The 22,801-nt window shown below is 42.1% G+C and overlaps 1 protein-coding gene across 4 annotated transcripts in view; it reads right to left on the bottom strand.

Annotated features, from left to right (window-relative positions):
• Nfia (nuclear factor I A) overlaps nt 1-22,801 on the bottom strand; it is a 339,960-nt gene that overhangs the window by 78,405 nt on the left and 238,754 nt on the right. For all 4 annotated transcript variants that reach the window (XM_036177614.1, XM_036177615.1, XM_036177616.1 and 1 more), the window contains 2 exons: nt 18,532-18,649; nt 12,316-12,443 (listed from right to left, as the gene is read on the bottom strand). In XM_036177614.1, the coding sequence (XP_036033507.1) occupies nt 12,316-12,443; nt 18,532-18,649 (246 nt within the window). The remainder of the gene's footprint in view (nt 1-12,315; nt 12,444-18,531; nt 18,650-22,801) is intronic.

Raw genomic sequence — 22,801 nt, 5'->3', positions numbered from 1 at the left:
GGGAAGATGGACTTGTGCAGTGAATTGAGTTGATATCCCTTTATAACTATTCAGCAATTCACAGTTCAGGACAGAGCTATATAGTAAAAGAAAATGGATTTTTTTTTTTTTTTAAAGTCAGTGCTTATGAATGTTGGAAAGAGGCTGTGTGGTTCATCATTTGAAGATAGAGTTTTTCACAGAAAGTTTCTCTCTTAGGCTATTATTTAATGCAGACAACTTCAAGCCCATCCCTTATAGGAAAATCTGTCTATAAATTGTACCATCATTTCAGATAGATGAGCCCAAAGGCCATTTCAAAGCTTAAAAATATTTTGAATTCAAGAATACTCACTGCACTGATATTTTATAAAACAAAGCAAACCAGTGGATCCCAACTACATCTTCATGCAGGCAAAAAGGCCACAGTATTATTAGCAGTATTTAGACATTCAAAAACCACAAGAAATTCTGACACCAATCAGGCAAATACATGAGTCACTGCAGCACAGTATCTGGCTGGCTGGCTTTTCCTCTTTAACAACAGTGACATATCAAAGAGAGTAAGTTGCATCTCTAATGATTAATGCTGCATTCGACAGAGGAAGGGTGTCTGTCTAATTACATTACACACTTATCTGTGAGGGATCAGCAGCATGTTTCTGCTCTCTGTCATTCTTTGTGACAACATAATGATAGATCCGTTTACTTACGAGTGCAGTTATTAAAAACCGTGCTGTTTTCTTAACTGTCTTCATGTCTTGGAAATATTTTATTAAAAATTACTTATCTGACACTAAGGGTAAATGCTTGGCAGAGCTTTGCATATCAATTAAGAAAATGAGTCAGTTCCATTCAATCAATGTCTCTGTTGAGTGTCGCATTCAAGTTCAGTGAAACTTGCTTCTTCTCCATAATGCTTTGAATCTGGAGTTAATGACTCACCCTTTCCCCCACTTGTCTTATTTATCCAATTTTTAAAGTTTGGTTTTTACTTAAACTAAAAACTGCTCATGGCCGACATTTTCTCTGGAGTCATGATTTAACACTTCTTTTTCACGTTCGCACCTTTTTTGGAAACTCAACACAAGGATCCAATTTTAAGCAGACAACTCCCCACAGACCAATCAGGATGGACTGCTAGCTGTGCGCCATCGTTCACAGCTTTTTCTCCTCATGTGATGAACTTTATCCAGCACTTGTGAGCAAAAAGGTCTTTATATGGGCTAAAAACAACACAGCAAGCACACTGGGCACTACAACTGGCTATCTCCCAACCGAGTGACTACTACATGGATCAAAGAAGACTAAGCCAGCTTTCTCCATTAACCCTTCCACTCACTGACTCAAACGACGACGGCTACTAATTTGCCCTTGGCAGTGAAAGGCAGCTAAATATGAATGTTGGATTTAAGGAATTCCTGAACTGCTCAAGTTTATCTCCAGCTCTGGTATTAATTAATGCAAAACAATTGTCATGTAACTCCAACAATCTCCTAATTGATGTCTAGGTCAAAAATTTATGTGGCTCAATTCAATGGCTATGTCTTTTTTTTTTTTTTTTTTTTTTTTTTTTTTTTGGCTATGTCTTATGAAGGGTTTTTTCCTTTTCACAGCTGGAGGCATTGTAAGGGTTTTTCAATGCTCATAGACAAACTCAAACTCAAGTATCTCGAAGGAGAAAAATTACTAGTTAAATCTTTGGAGGATAAAATAATTCCTGAAGGAAAAAAAAGAAAAGAAAGACCCACTGGATAGAAGAACTTTTAAAATTAGAAGCAGGTATCACCATGACAAAATGACAAATATCAAATAAAAATCAGCCCTGAAAAACACTCAACGTCCCTTACTACTTTCAGCCCTTACACATGAATTGGATATTAGAATTCGTGGTGTGGCTTTTGTAAGCACCTAAGGAATCCTGAGATGCAAGAACAGCTGCAGAGTGACTTTGGAAAACTTCACTCTTCTTGATACTGCTGAAGAGCAGATGATGTGTTCTGATTGGCATCCAGTCTAAGTGGTATTTAGAAGTCATTGATACTGGGAGCTGGTGATAGCTTTGAGAATTCTAGGTTAGGCTTGCTATCGTGGCAGAAGAGTGGGGATCACATGGGACATTCAGATTAGAAATGGATACAGGGCTGAAATAGATGTTGTCAAAAGTTCTAATGTGCTCAATCATTTGTATCTATGCCAGTTGAAACTTCAACCCACCCCTTGTTATATGCAAAGTCGATGCCTAGAAATTGGAATTACTCAAAACAAAGAACGAGAAGATACACAGCCCACATCCAAACATTGGTGCTCATGAGCATGGTTTGAGTGAGTCCTGAACAGCAGCAGGGACTGGGTGGCACCCACTCTCCACAGCCTTGCAAGTCTCTGGGTCCTAAGCAGACCCTCATACCAAACAAACCAGAGAACTAAGGATCCCAGCAGCCCTGTATCTAAACATCCAAAAGCATCAGACAGGCTTTTCATTGATAAGAAAGGTGGGGTGCAGATCAGTAATTCTTGGTTCTAAGAAGTCACACCAAGGAACTGCTTTTAACATGTACAGGATTTCCATTTCAGTTTAACTTTTCACCTCTAAGAAATGGTGTGAAATGAAGGGACCCTGTATGCATGGTTTCTTCCCAATCTCTCATCTGAGAGACATGCATTGTGATCAGGGCTGGAGGGAACCCTCTCCACTGGAGTACTTGGAGTGCTGTTCAGGAATCCATCAGAACTCAGTCTCTGATTTACTCGATGCATGTGAGCACTTCCCGGAATCTCCTAGGACGACTTCACCCATCATCTCCAAATGGGTGCCATGTCTTTGATTAATTGATGAGTTTATGATGTAACTGAAGCCCGTGGATGGATGGAGTTGGATAAATTATTGGAATGTCTGCAGGAAAATGGGTCGAGCACACAGGCCCTTCAGAAGCCGACACCCAGAATAGACAGGGAGACCAGGACTACAGGGATCTGCACGGGCCCAAAGCCTTCCTTCTTCCTCTCTTCCCATTCCTCATAGAAAAGATTCTTGCTCTGGAGTATTAAAGAACTACCTTATTAAAAAGCATTGCTAGCCTTTATTTCTATATGAAATATGGTGTTATACTCAATCATTTAATATTTAAATAGATTCATTAGTATGGTAGAGAAATAGAAGGTAAATGAGAGAGAAATCAGCTTATAAATACTACTGTAAGTGATCTGATGTCCTATCACTTTTGAAATAAATTAAATGGACATATGTGAAATAATCACATTTAGGTATAGCTCATATGTGTATATACTGTATATATATATATATATATATATATATATATATACACACACACACACATATATATATGTATTTGAGAATAATGTGTTAACATTAGCTGTTGCTTATAAAACACTTAAATATTTAAAATTCCAGCAGCATTTTAGTGACAAAAATATTAGCCAATATACCTTCTTTCTTACTCAAATTATGGCCTAGTCAGTATCTACATTATGTTCATACTGTAGCGATGTAAAGGTCACTACTTAAAGGTGATTTCTTCTTACATCAGAGATTAAAACTACCTTGTGTTGCAGTTCAAGAAATTTTTAACAGTATCTAATAGATAAAGCAAAATATATCTGAAGTAATTCTGACTTATCATGTACCGCCGTTTATCCTTTATCCATCTGTAAGTCACAAACCTATTTAAGACAGGGAGGTTTTGGTACGTATGAGGAATGACCTCTTTTGCTAGCTCAGGATGGTCCCAGTACATGAGTACTTCCTAGAGTTTGTGCCAGCCGCACGCTTTAGGGATGAAGCAGGTGATACTTGGCTGTTGGGAAGAGAAGGACAGAGGGACCAGCTCCACTGCTTTGCCATTGGTCATGCAGGGAGGGCTGGTAAACAAGCCCTTCTCAACAAGTGCAGTGGGAGATTATGGCCCAAGCCAATGGAGAAACCCAACTGTCATGCTTTCTGTCCCCACATCCTCTCACTCAGCACTTACTCAACTCTTCACCTTTTTTAATTCAGTGAGTGGGAGTCACTTCAAGTCAGCTTCTACCTTGCTTACTTTTCTGTTTCACCTTCCTCTTTGGGCAGAGTTTTGTAGATCATACTTACAGATGCATACAATGTGTTTCCTATCCAATTTCATAGTACCATACCTCTTAGCATGTTTTAGAGTTTTTCTAGTATTCACCAAAAAAGATACACAGTATTTCATTAAAGCTCTATGGCTTCTTAAGTATACCCCATGTATATTGAAGGCATCCCATGGATAATGACAGAGACAGTTCTTTGTACATAGTGTAAAGTCAGTAAATGGTAGCTTTTGATTTCTTTGCAGCATTGTTTGATGTTCTCAGTTGAAGTGGAAGGTGGGACTATTTTGTTGTTTCCAATGCTTTCACATGAGGAAATGGAAATCCAGAACAGTTTACAAAGATTGCAGGTTTGATCATGGGAGGAAATGAAAATTTTAGTTTTTAATTCTTAATTTCTACTTCCCCATTTTTTAGAAAGCATCCTGCCTGTCTTTTTCTTATTATTCTCCTCTCAAAGGCTGTGGTGGTTGGAGTGGAGTCAGTTGTAATGCTCCTCCTTCCCTTATGCTAAGTCTGAGCCACACACTGAGCCACCAACACCTGGGGATGGGGACAGGAACAGGGAGAGAGGAGTCCACAGGTGAGCCTGGCCAGTCAGTACTGCCTCTGTTCTTATTCCATTCTAGGATGTTTATAGAGCTCACTTTCAAATATGAAATGAAAGGATCTGGTAATTTGGGTAATTTATTTACACAGGATCAGCTGAAACACAGTATTTTTTTTCCTTGGGAGCTTCTGTATTTACAAAACTGTGCATCTAGGTTCTCCAAAGCCAACGAGGCTCCCTCCTCTTCCTTCATCAAATGCACCAGCACTCTGATCTCAGTGTTTGATCGGTTTCAAAGGACAAGATAGGACATACATGGTCGCCAGCTTTGTACTTATTTATTCAACAAATATTGATCAAATGTCTGTCACATTACCAGGTACTGCAAACAGGCTTTGGAATAAAAACAACAGCAATTTTGCTGAGCATGCTTTGTCATATATGCATGTGGCACACAGTACAGAGTGTAGGTGCATGTGAGAAGACATCTTTTTAGATTTCAATAAAAAGGGTTGATTTAGGTTCTTTCCTGATACTAAGAAATCAGCCTTGATAAAAAGGTAGGCACATTTTTTGAAGGATGGTGAGAGTACTCATTTTGTAATGGTGCTTTTCTGTCATAACCTCTTATTCAGGTGAAATTTCTCTGATAAGGGTCATTAAGAGCAGACCCTTGTTTTCTACTGATGCTCTCTGGCACATCATTCTCTAATGAGCAGGTGCCAATACTAAGGAGATAATGGGGGGAGCACACTGTCACAGAATGATGCTTTCCCACTGCTCCATAAATGCAGAAGAAAAGCCAAGACATTGATCCCACGGCAGTGTTCTGTAACGGCAACTATTCCCATTACTGCAGGGGATTGTGGGAGATTTAATCATTTCCCCTAATTTATGCTGGTGCTGCAGAGTGTCTGTGATCAACGGACTATTGTTACCAGTCCGATGTCGTTCTGTTGGCACGCATAATGGGCCCTATATGTCTCAGCTAGACGCACAAGTTGGTAAACTTCCACCCTGAAATCTGAAGAGTGGCTGCTGGCAGTCAAATCAGGATTGACAGGTGTGGGAACCCAAGCAAGCCCAACAGGTGATTTTTGTTTTTTGTTTTTTTTTGACATGGTTTCATTAGGTAGCTCTGGTTGGCCTTGAACTTATATTAAGCCTTCTGCCTCAGCTTCCTGGGTAATGTGATTACCAGTGCATCACCATGCCTACCTTCTAATACACAATTTAAAAGGCTGCAATGAACTAATGCTACTCTCAAAATTAAACTGTGCTTATAGTCATTGAGACCCAAAGCCTCAGTTCTGCAAATCTGGGGTCACCAGTTAACTGAAAAAATAAGTCCATTTTTGAAATGTATTTATTTATTTAATAACCTCTTATAAGAACAGAGGACATACTTAATTTTGACCTTTAAAAATGAAATCAACTTAACCTGGAAATAAGTTTATCCCTGAAAGAAGTTCATCATTTATAGCTTTTAAAAAGTAATTGTGATTAAATGTATTACTTAATCAGTTTTGACTCTAAGTCTTGCAATGAACTGTTTGGAATTTACAACATTTTGACTGGCATAATTGTGTCTATTAATAGTTTTACCATCTCAATGTAATTATACTTATAATGTATATATAAACATAATTTAACGCATTAGAATTTTGAAATTTTTTCTATAGGAGAAAATTCAAACAGTTCACTTTAGATTGTTTGTGTGTTTTTAAACAGAGTTTCATCTAGCCCAGACTGCCCTTGAACTTATTAAGCAGCCAAGGATGACCCTAAACTTATGACCAGGTAGGTACTGGAGTCACATATGCCCCTACACCCAGTTTTAAGTAGCTTCTTAACCCTATAGTTAAAGAGCACTGAGTTTCATGGACAAGAGTTATAGCTTCATATGAAATTCTCTTTAGATCTGCTGAAATAGGGTTACATGCTCGATGCAGGGGCAGCCTCAAACATGTAAGTGGCACAAGCAGGAGTCCTTTGATTTGGGGACACAAGAGAACTCGAGGGAGGTGCACAGGACAGCTAAGAACTGCCCACAGTGAGAAGAAATATAGATGAAGGCACCCTCAATTTACTCGTGCTAATGGTCGGAAGGCTAGCCTCTTTCAAGTTTGGAAACGTTTCTCAGCTGGATTCCAACCTAAACCCAATTTCTTAGCCACTTTTTAAAGACATTGACCCTAATCTCCACTGAGATTTAGAGCTCTCTTTAACTCCCATCAGTCTGTCCCTCAACCATCCCAGTAACAACAATTCACGTGATTAGAAAAGATTAATTTTACAAAGAACCTTGGCTTCTATCAGCTCAGTTGATGGTCCCGACTTAAGAGACCGGGATGGAGCTGGAATAATAGTATCATTGGTAGGCAGTGCTAACCCTTGAGGGTGTTCAGAGCTTTGACCTTTGAGACAGGTACTCAGTGGAGTATTTTTTGTATCTACCCTACAGTAGTGTACACAGCTGGCTCCTGATAAAATTCCATGACTTGATTTGACTGATAGTGGTAAGATAAGCAAAGGCATTTAAATGGGGGAGAGGAAGGAGGAAGAGGACAGGGAGGAAGAGAAAGAGTACGATTTTCTTGATTGTAATGAGGGTCAGGAGTTGCCCAGGATGTGACCTTCTCTGATCCTCGTGAAAATGGGTGGGTTTCTATCCATTTGGGATAGTTTTATAGCCATTGCTGCTAAATGCAGGGAGAAAGGCTTGAGAGCATAACATTGAAAGAGAAGTGCCTTCCAGATAAGTTGGGCATGTCCCACACCTGTACAAAAGCTGGTGCTCTCAGCCTCTGAGAGCCGGTGTCTCGGATGCATTTCTGAGACACTTCCTGTGGAGCCCTTTGCAGGTCCTCAGGGGCTTGGTACTTATATATGATTGTGTAAGAGAAAAGTGGAGATGGAAGAGTGGAAATTTCTGGTACCAGTGAGGCAGGGGATCATCGAAACCATATGAAACACCTTATAAAAAGAGAACACCATTGAGATTCGATTCTTGATACAGGCTTTATCTACCATGAATTACCTTTTAGAATTTTCTCTGAAATGATATAGAATTATATTTTCTGACCAATAACTATGTATGTTTCTGGAGGTAGAGTGCAGTGTTTTGATGCATAGATACCTTGCCCAATCACTATGTCAGGGTAGATAGTGCCTCTCTCACCTCAAAGAGTTACCATTTCTTTGTCATAGGGACTTCGAAACTCCTCATGTTTGGTGATTTTGAGGTATACAGGTCATTAAACGTATCATTATCCTCATGTATCAAATCACTGAATGTAGCAGCGTCACTGTGTGACAATGTGTTGTCGCCCATTTCACTGTGACTTCATATGTATTGACCACTGTCCCCTCCATCTTGGCTTCCTCCTTTCTTCCCCAATTGCCAATAAGCACTACTCTTGTCAAGTACCTTTAAAAAATACCTGGCTTATTCAGAGGAATCCCATTAAGGAGAAGGGTAGTTGGAATATAGTTTGGTGCCTACTACTGATCAATGAGATGCTTGGCTGAGCCTCAGCAATTATTTTTTCTCACTGTTTGCTAGTAATTAGATTTGACTGGAAGCCTGCAGGTTAAAAATATAGTAAATACCAATTTTTAGAGGGTTGTTGGCAGCAAATTCTGCTCTCAAGTATATAAGAAAGCTCCAGTCGCTCTGCTTCATTCACTCATTCAGTCAATATTTATTGAACACCTATCACGTCTACACACTGTTGTGGGTTTTAGGGATACAGCAGTGTAACAAATGGACCATGTCACACTCTGATGGGTGCATGGTCTAGGGTGGGAAGAGGGCAACAGCAGCTGGAGCATGGGTGAGGCGAGAGGGACAATGAATGAGGTGAGGACACAAGGCCAGCAGCTACTTAGGTCACGAAGAGCCTCTCTGACATTGCATTTGAACAAGTCCTAAATGCTGAGGGTTATTTGATTTTATGGATGACATGATAGTTCACCGTTAACAGTTAATATTCTGCTTATATATACTGTCCTATGTGTATGTAGTAGCTCATATCTTTTCTTTCCTGACCTAGGTTCCATGATAAGAGTCTGAGATAAAGAACACAGGGAATTTTCAGGTCTTTCTAGAGAGTTATTTACTATTTATTATGATATGAGTCTGGAATACAGATCTTGAAAAATTAGCATAAGTAATCATGCTAAAGAGGTTAAATACAGAAGCTAACTTATATCCTGGAGTCAACTTTGATTTGAAAGACAGATCCTGGCCACAGACACGCCAGCAGTGGGGCTTAGGCAAGCTGCTCACAAAACAGACAGACAGACAGACAGACAGACAGACAAACTAACTAACTTACTAACACACACCAGAGTCTGCACATTTTCAAGACCATCAATTGAAAAACAATTTTGGTGCACAGTCACACTCAGGTATCGAACCAGAACTCTGCCTCAGCCAATGACTGCACAGCTTGCTGCTTTCCTTCCTGATAATTTATTTGCATTATCATCTCATTGGCAACTTTTCACTTGTGTGTCTGAACAGCCATTGATGGTATGTGAATTCTGATGGATAGAATTTCACAGGGCTCACGTCACAGTGCATGACTAGATACAGATCCAATGCCAACAGGTTTTGAGACAACGGGAAACGAAACCAAGAGGAGGGGTTGCATGTAGCACTGAGACACACAAGCCAGCTCTAGCCTGTCTAGGGTTTCAGTCAAGTATCATCTCCTGTGTGCTGCTGCACGGACAGGCAGAGCCATGTACCAAAAGTGCTGAGATAAACCAACGGGGAACAGGATACTACCGAAGACATTTGAAAAATATGCATGTAACTCACTGGATGTCTGGACTGTTTCACTTTCCAACATCTTCCTGTGGCTCAAGGAAGTCTCTCCTGGTCACCTTCAGGCCTCTGGAGTTAGGGAGCCCTGGAAACCCAGGGAGGCCTATCCCAGATGCCCAGCTCTTGGAGGGGAACGTGAGTACAGCCGTACTTCCTGTGCCACATCAAAAGCAGAAACCCGGTGCCCTTCACACTTGTTTGAGAGAATTATCCCAAGCGCAGGCTGCCCATGCATTTGGATATACATAATTCCCAACATATTTCTGAAGGCAATTTACATGAGCGAACCACTAAAAGCCTCCCACTTAATTAACTGTACCCCTGGGGAAAAGCTATGGAGGCCCGGATAAGTGTGGGAACAACATAAAGGTGTTCTCTGTGCCAAAAAGGGGATTGGGCTTGATGGAAAATCCCCAAAAAGGACCATCTGGCAGCATAAATTATCCATTTAAAGTGGCTGGTGTGAGCTAATGACACCAAAGTCGCCATGAACATGTGCAACATCCCTTAGTTGTGTTTTAATGTCCCCTCAGGCCCTGTTTCAATTGTGACTTTCTATGCTGAATATGGCCAAGTATAAACTTATCCACTGTGCTCTCCAGCCCCCACAAATACATGCCATGAGATTGCATTTTTCTTGAATGAAACAAGGACAGACAATGGGCAATCCTTTCAGGAACACAATATTTTTAAGAAGAAGGAAAGGGAAAAAAAATCTCTCCGTGTAAAGAGTGCTTAACCATTAAACTTAACTTTCTGATGACTGCAAAGGTGTGGAGATACAGATGTTAGGACTTGTAATTATTTGACTCGTAATGTGGAGGAATGAACCACTTTGAATGAAAACATTACTGGGCCAAAGCATTCTGTTCAACCAGCCCTCACAGTCCCTAAATGTGCCAGAGGAGTCTGGGAGGGCTGGGCTCACTGTACGGGGCTTTGTGTCAATCAACATCATAAGCCAGCTTTAGCATAGGTGGGACATGTGCGTATAGCACCCCAGCACAAATGAACCACACCTGTATATACACTTGATGCTAACTTTGGCTGAGGCAGGAGAGTTAGGACTAACTTTAAAGGGGGCTCAAAAAAGTTTTCCATCTTTTAATTTTCTTAATACACGTGAACTTTTCATCAGTGCTACACAGAGGGCGTGGTGTGCTGGCAACGGAAGCGAGCATCTGCATTCTTGCCTGACCTGCTTTCCTTCTCAGGCACTTTAGGCTAGCTGAGCTATGCGTGGACCTTTGTGAAGTACAGCCTTCAGAGAAAATGACCACACCCGAGTGCTGTTGTGGGTGACATCGGGAAATGAGGACCCCAGAGGATCTTATCACCCCTGTGCTCTTCACAACACTGAGATGGTCTGCTTCTGATTCCATGCCTACTCTAAATCTCCTGAATGCAGGAGCCACCACCTCCTCATCTACCTTTGAGTTCTCAGAAGTGGCATCATACTTGATCCAGAAATTTCCACTGAAGATTGCTGAATAGGTGACCGGATGAGCTGTGTGAGGGCACTGAACAGAAGGAAATCACACAGAAGTTTCACATTTTCATAAAGGAACAAGATTTAAAAAAAAAAAAAAAAAAACAACAACAGCCAATAGGGCTTGGGGGTTTACTGTTACTTGTTTTTAATTAGGATAGAATGCAAGTAAGGTAGGGAGGAGGCACATACTTCTGTGAATGTCAAACATTATATCGATTATGGAAACTCCCATAATCAGGATCCAGATGGTTCCATCACCCTAAAATCTCCCTTCTGCGGCTCCTCTAGAGTCACTTAAAGCCATCTATAGCCATAAAGTTTGTATATTGAAAAACTGTTGGGAAGGAGAGGGAGGTGTAAGCTTTGAAGATGAGGGGCTAGTTCCAAGATTTTCTTGGTGCCCGTCTGTTCTTGCAGGCAGTTACTTTGAGACGAGAGTGGGGAGGGATGGCTGGAGAATTTGTGTTCTCTCTCCCTCACTCACTCACTCGCTCTGTGCTGGGCATAGTTCTTAAGTGGACAATACAGATCACCTTACTTCATCCCCAGCTAGTACTATTGTCAGGTTGTGTTTTACAAGGTCGTGCCATCTGACCACAACCACACAGCCCTGTCCCTGAAGCAAAGACCGCACGTTAGATGATTCTCAAACCCCTCTATCCTCTTACCCCGCTGACTTGTACTGAGGAGGCATTGGAGCCCATTCCCCAAAGCCACGTGGAGGGCAGACGTCAAGGTCTCCAGAAGTGCTGATGTCAGAATTGCTCTGAGATTCTACAGCCACCACCTGACGACCCCAAGGTGAGACCCACAGGAACGTACTCAGGTTAGTGCAGATGGACATAAAGATGGCTATGGTGTTTAAACAATCATGATGATAGCCAGCAACAAGAAAAGGAAAAAAAAAAAAAAAAACCCAACGTTCTCATGTTATAAAATCCAGTCATAATCTGCAGCACAGGAGACTTGTTCTGCTTCACACTGCTATCCATGCAGTTGGAAAAATTGATACTTTTCTTATGAGAACTAGAGTATACTTTAAAAGACAAATCAAAAGGTGTGTCTACATCAAAGCAAAAGAAAACTGCCATCCCGGCTACTCAAGAAGCAGAGGCAGGAGGAACACTGGAGCCTGGACCTTGAGTCCACTGTGGGTAACATAGTGAGATCTCAGCACAACAAGCAACCAAATACAGATGAAATGCATGTGGCCTCCAAGTGCAGGTGATAGCCCATGAGCGAGACCACACCCACTCTCGTCTGTCATTCACTCTAATTACATCTGCTGTTCTTGGCCACTCTGGCCTGAGTGTGGCAACGCAACCACATGCACATGCTGATTTCTTCACTCTCGTGACTCTCTCTGCTCACCTGGTTCTACTTCGTGCCATCCACTGGACTGACTGCCACTCCCCGGGGAGCGCCCTTGGCCTGTGTAAAACGGTTCTTCACCAGGACTATCCATTTCATCCTCCACAGACTTGAGGCGCTTTGTCGAGCTGAAAGAAAAAAGAAATGCATGTTTACAAGCACTCTAAGCCACCTTTCTCCTGGATGCTTCGTGGAAAAATGTGCAGTTCTGCAGGCTCTTCTGGAGTTGGGCAAGTTACTGGATGTGGTACACACACTTGGCCTATGCGTCCAAGCACCGGCTTCCTCCTTACTGATCAAGCTGTTGCCACCACCTCTATTCGGTGCCTTCTTGCTTTAGGGAGCTGGTGGCTGGCTCCTGCTTTGGTGTCCACTTAGGAAGCCCCAGTATCCTGTCTCCACAGATGTGACTGAGGGCTAGCCATTAGCCGCATGTCTAGAAACTTATTCAAATCCATGCAGAAGCCCCAGGTTAAAAGTAAGTAAATAAAAAGCAGGGCTCATTATCCTTCTAGGAATTCTTTGATTGCTTTGTGTGTGGGGTAGGAGCCATTTTCCATCTTCCACTTGAATGTGTTTATTTAAAAAAAAAAAAGGTCTTTACTAGATATCCGTGTATTTAGTCCAGCTACTCCTTTAGGCACTGAGATGAAATGCCAAAGAGAATGGCTAAAAATAGCAGGAAGGATGCTTTGCCACCAGACAAGGAAGGGCACAGACATACAGTGTGTTCTAGGGACTTTTATGTCCTTCTTCACAGAGATGAGCAAAGTGACATTTTATTTCACTTATGTGAATGAAGACTTGGTTTCTGCAGAGGAAGGCCAAGGAACTTCCACGATATAATCGCTTTCCTTCCAGCTGAACAACTCCTGAAGAACCTTCCCACCGTGAAGCTTGAGTGTTAGAAAACAATGAAACATCACCCGTGGCTTATTCCTGGGCTAACTGACCATACGGAGAGTGCCAGCAACACAGTGCTGCATGGGCAGATCTCCTGCCCTGGGCAGTGACGGCTGGGAAGCCTGCCCACGTGTCAGGATATAGCCCTCCCTGGGATTCATTCATCAGACACTGGCGGTGTAGCTCCTCCATGCCAGGGGCGGCACAGAAATGGGGAATGGCTCTCCATGAGCAGAGATGGAGAGACCAAGAGAAACAGAGGGGTCATGAAGGAGCCATGCATGGGCTGCAGATGGAGGGACACTGGTGCTTACACCTGGAACTGCAGAAGGACTTCTCAGAGCAGAGGGGCCCCTGAGCTGTCTGTAAGGGCTAATGAGATGGCAACAGGAACAGGAAATGGCTAAGGTGGACTGGTACTCCACTAATGCACAACTCAGGCACTATTATGATTTTAAGAACATTAAAACCCTCTGTATTTTTTGGCAAACTGCCATTGTCTCAAGCTTCATAAGTTGTTTTTTTTTTTTTTTTTTTTTTTCTAACCTTGGGATTTTTCCTTTGCCCCATGACACTTTCATGCCTCAGAACCCAAGAGGGTGATGTCTGGCCCCCTGGATCCTAGCAGAACCGAAACTGACAGGGCAGCATCCACCCTCACTGAAGGTCACCAGACACTGAGTGCCACCCCAAGAGCAGGTGTCTGGCAGCAGTGGCAGAAGCCAGGTGAGACACACAGAAAATTGCTCTGAGATGCTAAGACTGATGGAAGGGCCCAACAGAAGAAAACCATGGAGGTCAGGGATGATACTGTAAATCTGGACTTTATTCTACAAGCAACAAAGACTTCTGAAGCCCTCTACATAGGTGTGACATGATGGAAAAGTGGCTAAGAGTGCAGAATATGGTCCTGGGAAGGCAGCAGGAAAACGGAGGGTGTCAACCTGGAGAAGGGGAGATAATGCTACTGCCACAATCTTAAATGTACAGGGCATGATTTAGGTAAGAAATTAAAATCATTCACGTGGGTGGTCTAATGTTCTTAGGTTTTAAGTTCTAGCCTCATTAAAACCAGATTACGCAGAAGCAACCCTACTTTACCATGCTAATTTAGGACTCAAGGACAGGTCCAGAACTGCCTAGTTAATGGTCTTCCTTTTTCTTGAAGTTTGGTGAAAAATAACCATTGGAAAACCTTTTCTGTTTTATGTAAAATGTGTCGAAGGCATGTCCTTTATTTGAGATTATACATGACACATACAGAAAATTAATTCCACTATATACAGATCAGAAAACCCAAGTGTCTCTACATGCAATTCTACTGTCTCTTTTAGTGGAAATACAAGTGATCTAACCAACTGGTTCCCTTTCTTGCCTTGCAAGCCGGAAGCTAAGGGCCAAATTTAAAGTAAATCTCTTGGTCAGGGTTCCTGATCTAATATGGAGTGCCCTACTTTCCACATGGGTTCTGGCTGCTTCTTCTACACTTAGTGACTCTTGTATTTTAAAACTGTTGGCCACTTGAAATCACCTTGCAACTTAGAAGACTGTAAGTTGGGTGAAATTCCCCAGTGTACTCCAGTCAATCAAAAACCAGACTTGCATGTTCTGGCAAGACTGTAAGAGCTGTGGGGATGGGATTATGCTTTTTTTTTTCCCCAGGGGAACTGTGCTGCCTTGATATTCCATGATTCTTATATTACAACACTGAGTCTTATGTATCTGGACGACCCACAGGAATGATTTGAATCCTGCACAATTGCATGCTACACAACTTACTAGCTGTTTTACAATGGCATTTGTGATATCCAAGTACAGACTTGAGGTGCTTACTGAACAAGTTCCTAGCTGTGCTCAGGGGGCACAGGTGCAGGTTGACATTACTTGAGGAGGAGCAGATCAACTTCCCAAGAGATTCCTGCATTTTCTGGTGTCCTAACCATCCTTCCATAGACTCCTTTCCTCCCTTACATGTGTATCAGGATGCCACCATTTACCTGACTCTGGATTCCATCCCCACCGAGACATTCAGAGAAACTGACTGGCTGAACTTTGTGGTCTTGGTGACCAGAAGTACAGGTGGCATCAGCAGAAAGTTCCCCTCATCCTGGCTGACAAGCTATGAATTCTCCACCTTTTCATCAGTATCGTGTTTTGATCTTATGTCTACTCCAGTGTCAGATTATTTTAAGTGCTCAAAAGCTTCTGTGAGCATACACAACAAAGGATCATCCAAGCATCTATAGTCAATGAGAACCAACCCTAGAGGTCAATTCCACTCTGTGTTGCTCTCCCACTGTTAATTTTTTTTTTTTCTGAGTTCTAAAAGCTTTGGTATTTCTTGGGAGTGCTCTAATAAAATTCAGGTCTGAACTATACAGGTGGGGACACCATATGATTATAGTTCACACCTGAGCTTGCATACAAGGATGTGCAGGATGGACACAGGCTCAGCATCTGCAAAGATGGAAGTGTGGATAGAAGGGGAAGAGGAGCCAGGCGGGAGGAAAGTTGGCAGTGCTAGGACAAACAGGCAAGGGGCTTCTGAGACACAGTTTACTGACCCCATGAACTGCACATAGATGACTAGCTGACAAAATTCTTTAGAATAAAACCCTTACTTCTATTTTTACCCAACTTTTCTATGATTTTGGAGATGTTCATCCTGGAGCAATATAAAGCATATGGGAAACACAGATCATGCTTATTTTTTTCACTTATTTCTTAACTTTTGTAAATTATCTAGTCCTTGATTCTGTCTCCTGACTGTTTAACACAAAGATTCTATTGCATGCTTCCTACTATGTGAGACCTACCTTGTTCTGTATCCACAAGGCAAAACCATTCCCCTTACCAAGCGTTCACATAAACCAATCTAAACATTTCTACATGGCAGTGTGCAAAGCTCCTCTGGTTTGATTTTGTGTCCACAGTACCAAGTAAAATACTTGGTGCTTATTGTTTGCTTATGAGTTGGAAAAGTTAGACACTGTCATTCAAGGGACTTGGAACCAGACTGGGAGGAAAGACAGGCTTAGGCCACTAATAGAGTAAGAATATTCAGATAGTGGCCACTATGGACCTTGGTAAGGTGGAGATTCAAGACACTGCTTTGCTAGGATCCCACATTCTATGGCTCTTAGATACAGCATTGCAGCTAAGACAATTCAGTGTAAATAACTATGGTTTGTAAATTACAGAAGACCTGAATTTGAACAGTGACCCTGTCTTTGCCAGGGCTGTGGCCCTGGCAAGTTGCTTAACTACTCTGTGCTCTGGCGGCTCCACTGCTGCAATGGTAAGACAGTCTGCTGGAGATGACTAAAACTTCGTTTGTATGTGAATCTGGGACATTCTTCAAAGCATATTTTTTAATGTGTAACAGATAATTCTGTTGAGTCTATATACTGAAGGACTTTTAAAAAGTCACCTTAGGGCAGGCAGTGAGATGCCTCAGCAGGTAAAGTGCATGCTGGGTAAGCCTGATAACTTGAGTTCCTTCTGGGAAACTCATGTAAAGGTGAAAGGAGGAACTGGCTCCCAAACTGTTCATTGACGTCCATTGTACACCTGTGCAAGCATGCACCTGTATGTGTTCTCTCTCTCTCTCTCTCTCTCTCTCTCTCTCTCTCTCTCTCTCTCTAACACTAACACACACACACACACACACACACACACACACACACACACAAACACATAATTAAATAAAAAAAACATCCCAGGAAGAGGCCCAAACATATCTGAGTTATTAACTACTAATATTTATAATTAACTCCTTATTGGGACTAGTTATTTGCAGAATAGGAGAATGACAGAAATGAAGAATTAGCCTCTTAAATCACAATAATCAGCCTTTCATCCTCAGGTCACAACATAAAATCACAGAACAGAGCTTGGAGTACATGGAAGGACAGGAGGTCAGGGGGATACTGCTAGAGAGGTACATGGGACAGTGGCTCACATATGAAAAACAAGCCACCCATGCACTTTTAAATTAAGCGCTGCCCATAAGTATTTACAAAGCTTTTATTGTTGACTGAGCGCACTGTCTCTTCCAGCAGCAAATATTCAAAACCCTCCAAGTGTATTAACACCCAAATGTATTCGCAATCCCCCTCTTCTGCTATAAATGCATTTCGGATTGAAGACTTTTGTTTCCGTGTGGAGCTAATACTGTAATGAACTAAGAAGAACATTTAAACAACGCTCAAGATGAAGGTATAATACAGCTTTAGACACGGTAGCTTGATTCATCTTCAAGGTAATGTTTAAGACACTGGTCATAAAGGTGAGCTAGACTCCCACACCAAGGAAAATGTCCACACTCTGGGCAGTATTTTAAATCATAAATGTCTGTACTTGCTTTAACAGAAATCACATTTGATAAATGTTTTTCTGCAAAGTACACAAACATGATTGGCAGTCCTGCTCTGCTCCTTCCTTTGTTGTCACAGTCCAGTGCTAAAGCCAATTTGTAAAGGAACACCATGGCTCTGATGCCTAATCCCCTACCCGTGGTCCAGGTTATCTAGAGACCGCAGGGTCTTGCAAAGTGTTTCTCCAGATGTTGGCTCTGATAGCTACCTCAGGGGATCGGGAAGCCTGGCACTCACAGTGAGCTGTGCTTTCCAACTTGAGCTTTTTAAGGCCTCCTGGACCACCTGGGTCCAAAGTATGGCCCCATCCTGCTATCTATCTGACCTGCATTTCTTTTATAACCTCATACCAGGGCACTAAATCAGTTGTAGCTTTGGGGAACTTCAACCGATTGGATTTGGGGACTTATGGGGCCCAGCAGGCTAAGAAGGTTGTGGCCAGGGTGTTTAGGCTGGTGTCAGTTCCCACCATACGCCAATCAAGCCAAAGTACTCTCCTCTTTTCCCCCAGCCAAGTACATCCATCTTTCCCAGAGAATATGCTACATTCATTATTGCTCTTCTCCATGTCTTTGCTCATGTTACCCCTCATCTAGATACCTTAAAGCTAACTAGCATTCAGAGTTGGGCACCTTACCCTTTTGGACAAAGCCTATTCAAACCATGCTTATTGCATGGCATATAACTGAAGTGATTATTTTGTCTTACTGGTGTGCATGCATGTATGCATGCTTTATGTGTGTGTGTGTAACTTGCCATTTGTCTCATGTATATTTGCTTTGGCTCTCTACTGAGACAGCCTATTGAGGCTTAACCCACTACCTTTGTCCCCTCTATTGTTATAGACACACTGCTGAATGCCCAGCACGCTCAGAGTTCAAGATCAAGGTGTGCCTTTCCATGTTTTAGCCTCTTCTGAGGCCACCAATCCACTTACCTGGTAGAGGATGTGCTGGGGAGAGACCTCCTCATTGCTCCTGGACTCATGCTGTAGTATGAAGAACTTTCCAAATCAGAGAGAGAAAAGTTGGGGCCAGTTCCTGCAGCTATTGGTGCTAGAGAGAGGAGACCAAACAAGCCATAAGTTAAGTCCTGTGAATCCAAGATCAACGAGAACCTATGTTAGTGTGGCATGGAACACATTTTCTGTTTGCATTTATCTGCAAAGCTTATCCAGAATAATCACTAATAAACTGTGACTTCAAAGGGACATTGACAATAAAAAACAGTCCATACCAAAAAGGCATATTCTTTCTGATGTGCCTTTTATCTTTTTCTTCTTTGTAATAGTAAACTGTCACCAAGCTTATGGCATTCCTGGGTGGTTTAAATGAAAATACCTCTCATGTTTTAGTCTTAAATGTTTTTTAAATGACTGCCTCAAATTTTCCCTATGTCTTCTCACTTTGATCCCAACAGCTTCTCCTTATCTGTGTTTTGGAATTCTGTTCTGAATTTTAATGAGAGTGAATCCATCCATTTAGGTCTCTATTTCCTATTTCCTGCAATGAGAAATAGGTGCATTCTCTTTGCTTTACAGTACATGAACGCCTGCATACATCTGTACTTGAGGTCTGGTTTTGTTTGTTTAGTTTGTTTTTCTTCTTTTGGTGTGTGTGTGTGCGTGCGTGCGTGCGTGCGTGCGTGCGTGCGTGCGTGCGTGCGTGTGTGTGTCTGTCTGTCTGTCTGTGTATGAGTTATGATTTTCCAGAGAAATACCGATTGCATGCGCCTTCACTGCACACTACCATGACAGCAAGAACTGCAGCTCCAATGGGATCAAATGGCCAGTGACTCCAAAGTATTTGCTACCCACACGGTATAGAAGATTTTTTTTCCAACTTCTGATTCAATAGCACTGACCTATTTATTATCTTTACAGTGGATCATTTCTGAGATATGATTACCTGTATTTTTATGTCTTCCTGCTTCTAGATGCTTAGCCTACAGTAGCTTAATAAGTATTTTTTGAATTAATTAATCACATCTACCAATCTTCTTTTAAAACTGTAAATTCCACAGTAAGACTATCAGTTCAAGAAGTCTTTTTGAAATATTATGTAAAAGCAGTACAGTAGATGTGTACACTAATATTCACTGTACCTATTAAGTCCATATATGTAGATAATACATTCAATACACTAATACCTGTCAGGAGAAAAGATAATTAGGAGCACCACAAGCCCAGATTTTACTCAGGAAATTATTATGGAGCACTGCTATCACCAATAACTGCTGAGAGAAGAAGACATGTCGATCAGAGATACGGTCATCACCCATGAACACACTACACGGGAACCTGGCAGATTAAGGTAGAGATAGCTGAGAAACCTTTAGATAGTCATTCTGAAACTGGCATCAGAAGTGGGTGTCTAACCCAGCTTGAGAAGAAGAGGCTCAGGAAGGTAAAAGGGCCTGAGGTAATGTACCCGCAGAGGATGCTGAAGGGAGAGGAGGACACACGCAATGGAGAGGGGTAGTTCTGGGTAGAGTGATGAGCCTACAGAGAACAGAAGATGTTGCCTTTCTGACAGAAGAACATGGCTCAAGTAGAGTCACAATGGATGGCTAAGGTTAGGTCATGAAGGATCTGGTATTTTTCTTTAGGAAGCACAGATTTGAGTCTGGAACATCACAGGTTTGTGAACCATCGATGCACTTCCCATCCTTGGGAGCAGATAGCATTGCAGTAAGATCGTCACTGTCTAAGCATCAGCCCTGGCACCCGGAAGCAATCAGTAAACACGTGTCCTATGTGCAGGTGTTCACTAGACAAAGAAGGGCCAGCAGCCTACGGGGATACCATCAATATTGCATTTATAATCTAGAAATATCTCTCACTCATGAGAGGAAGCATGGGAGAGAAGGGGTGGTTGAAGAATTGAATTAGTAAAACCAGAGGCGGTGATGTCATTTAAACAAGAAGATGAGGTGAGCTGATATATAAGGAGGAGCCTGGTATTAGTAATATTTGGCAGTTCACTGTGGCAGGAACAAGCGCTTCTCAGGATTGGTGCTCGGGAGGCAGGATGAATTGTATAGTGCCTTAAGTAATTATGGAGTCAGGAGACATGAAGGAATAGAGCAATTTCTAAGAATATACATTGAATTGACTGGTAGCAATGACTAATTCTCCAGCATAGTTGTCATGTAAAAACAATTCTTTACTAAGATATGGAAAACTGAAAATCAAACACTGCTCTCAATAACAGGCTTTAATAAAAGTGGGGGGGCAGGCTTTAGCTCATATTGACAATAGTGTAAACAGATTTCCACTCAATAATGCTGCTAGTCATTCTATCATTTGCTTTTGTGTTCAATTTATTTGCATAATTTCATCTTTTATTCCACAATATTTTATGTATGAAATGGGCCATTATGCAAGATGGCCCATGTCACTCATCATTACCATAGCTGCCTGATACATTAATAACATGACGGGTGCTCTTAAGGCCTTGTGTCTCCTGGAGCCTATAGTCATGTGTCTTGGTAACTAGAGAAAAATGAAAAGGCATGGCAGTGTCAAATGTGGGAATCTAGATTTTCTCCACAAATTTCAGAGGGGAGTTGAGGCCTTGACTTGGTGGGATAGCTTTCTTGCCCCTGAGCACGGAGGAAAAGGTGAGATCCTCCTGCAGCTGGCTGTTGTAATCTGAGTAAGGATGAGTAGCATGGCCTGGCTGAACTGGGTGGGAGAACTCTGAGGCATCGACAGAGTGATGGACACTGGCACTTCTCCACTGAACTCTTCACGTACTGTGCGATCCATTCTAGGAAAATGTCTTTTTCCTCTGTTATCTTTTTAAAATATCAAGGGAGCCAGAATTTGTGAAGGAAGAAACATGTGTATGTAAATATGGTGTACTACCTCTACACAGATTTAAAATAACTCGGTCCACATACATGTTCCCTCCTGTGCCCTGTATTGACCACTTGTGATCCATGTAGTTCACGGTAATGGGGAATGCAGCAAAGGCCCCAGACAGTGTGGTTCAAAGTGCTCAGTGGTCATGGTGAGTGATTGGCAAACACGCACATCTAAAATTTTAAAACATTCCTGAGTTGAAAATGAGAATGAGCTTCTCAACTGAGGTTAAATAATCCTAACAGTGCAGGGACCCAAACTGTGCCTTCTATAGGAAGTCCTTGCACACACATGTTTACATCACTCTCCATGCATGCAGCCCATACCGTATGTAGGGTCACCTTGTGACTGGCAAGGAGAGGGCCTCACACCTAAGTGTAGGTTTCCTGTCACAGTGTCCCTATAATGAGCACAGCACTCTTAGAGCCTCCCACGTGGAGAACAGGCAGAGCCTTTGATAGGCAAGGAAGAGAGAACCCCAGAAGGAAACTGGTAGAAGGCTTCTGGAGACCTTAGGAGACATGTATTTAGGAAGTACTATAGCCATATACCATAATACTTATGATAAACATGCAAAACTGGCCCCCAGCATTGCCGCCGCCATCATCATCATCATCATCATCATCATCATCATCATCAACATCATCCACATCATCACACTCTTAGGCAGTTTTTCATGGGCCAGCTGCTAAGATCATTAAGCACATCCTTCCATTTAAATCTCACAGTGCCACTAGGAAGGAACCGAGGCACAAAGAGATGGAACGACGTCCCCAAGTAATGAAGACAGATCAGACCACCTGACCTTAAGTCATCCATATCCCAGAACTGCCTCTGTGCCCCTCAACAGCTCACTACCCTTTGTGTAGACAGTTGAAGATCAATAAATACACTTTGAATTAAGGAAATGGTTGTCAGCCCCATTCACATCCCTCAACTTGGAGTAAAAATGAAAGTGTGGTCTACAAGTATGCCTAAGTATAGAGGAAGAGGCCCCTGTTTCTTAAGCAATACTGCAATTACTCTAGCCTAAGTATCTTGTTCACCAAGGAGTTTTTCTCAAAAGGTTAACTTGGGAAATTGTGCTTCAGATGTTATTTCTAAGCCATGCATCTTCCCTCCCCCTCCTTCCTGTCATGAGTAGAATGTACTCTGTGTCATTTCTTAATAAATGGTTTGCTATTAAGGCATCATTATAGTAATGTGGGCTATTGGAAGAAAGGGGTTACTTCAGTAGCCAACCCTCTTGATGACCTGCTCTTCTGTACACATTAGCAGTTGGATAGGGCTGTGGTTATTGAACTTCTGCCATCCACCAGAGACAATCTGCTCAGGGTTGCAT

This window comes from Onychomys torridus, chromosome 2 (assembly GCF_903995425.1).
Source record: "Onychomys torridus chromosome 2, mOncTor1.1, whole genome shotgun sequence".
In the NCBI taxonomy this organism is placed as follows: domain Eukaryota; kingdom Metazoa; phylum Chordata; class Mammalia; order Rodentia; family Cricetidae; genus Onychomys; species Onychomys torridus.
Note: the sequence above shows the minus strand (reverse complement) of the source record. Positions and strands in the feature narration are given on the sequence as shown.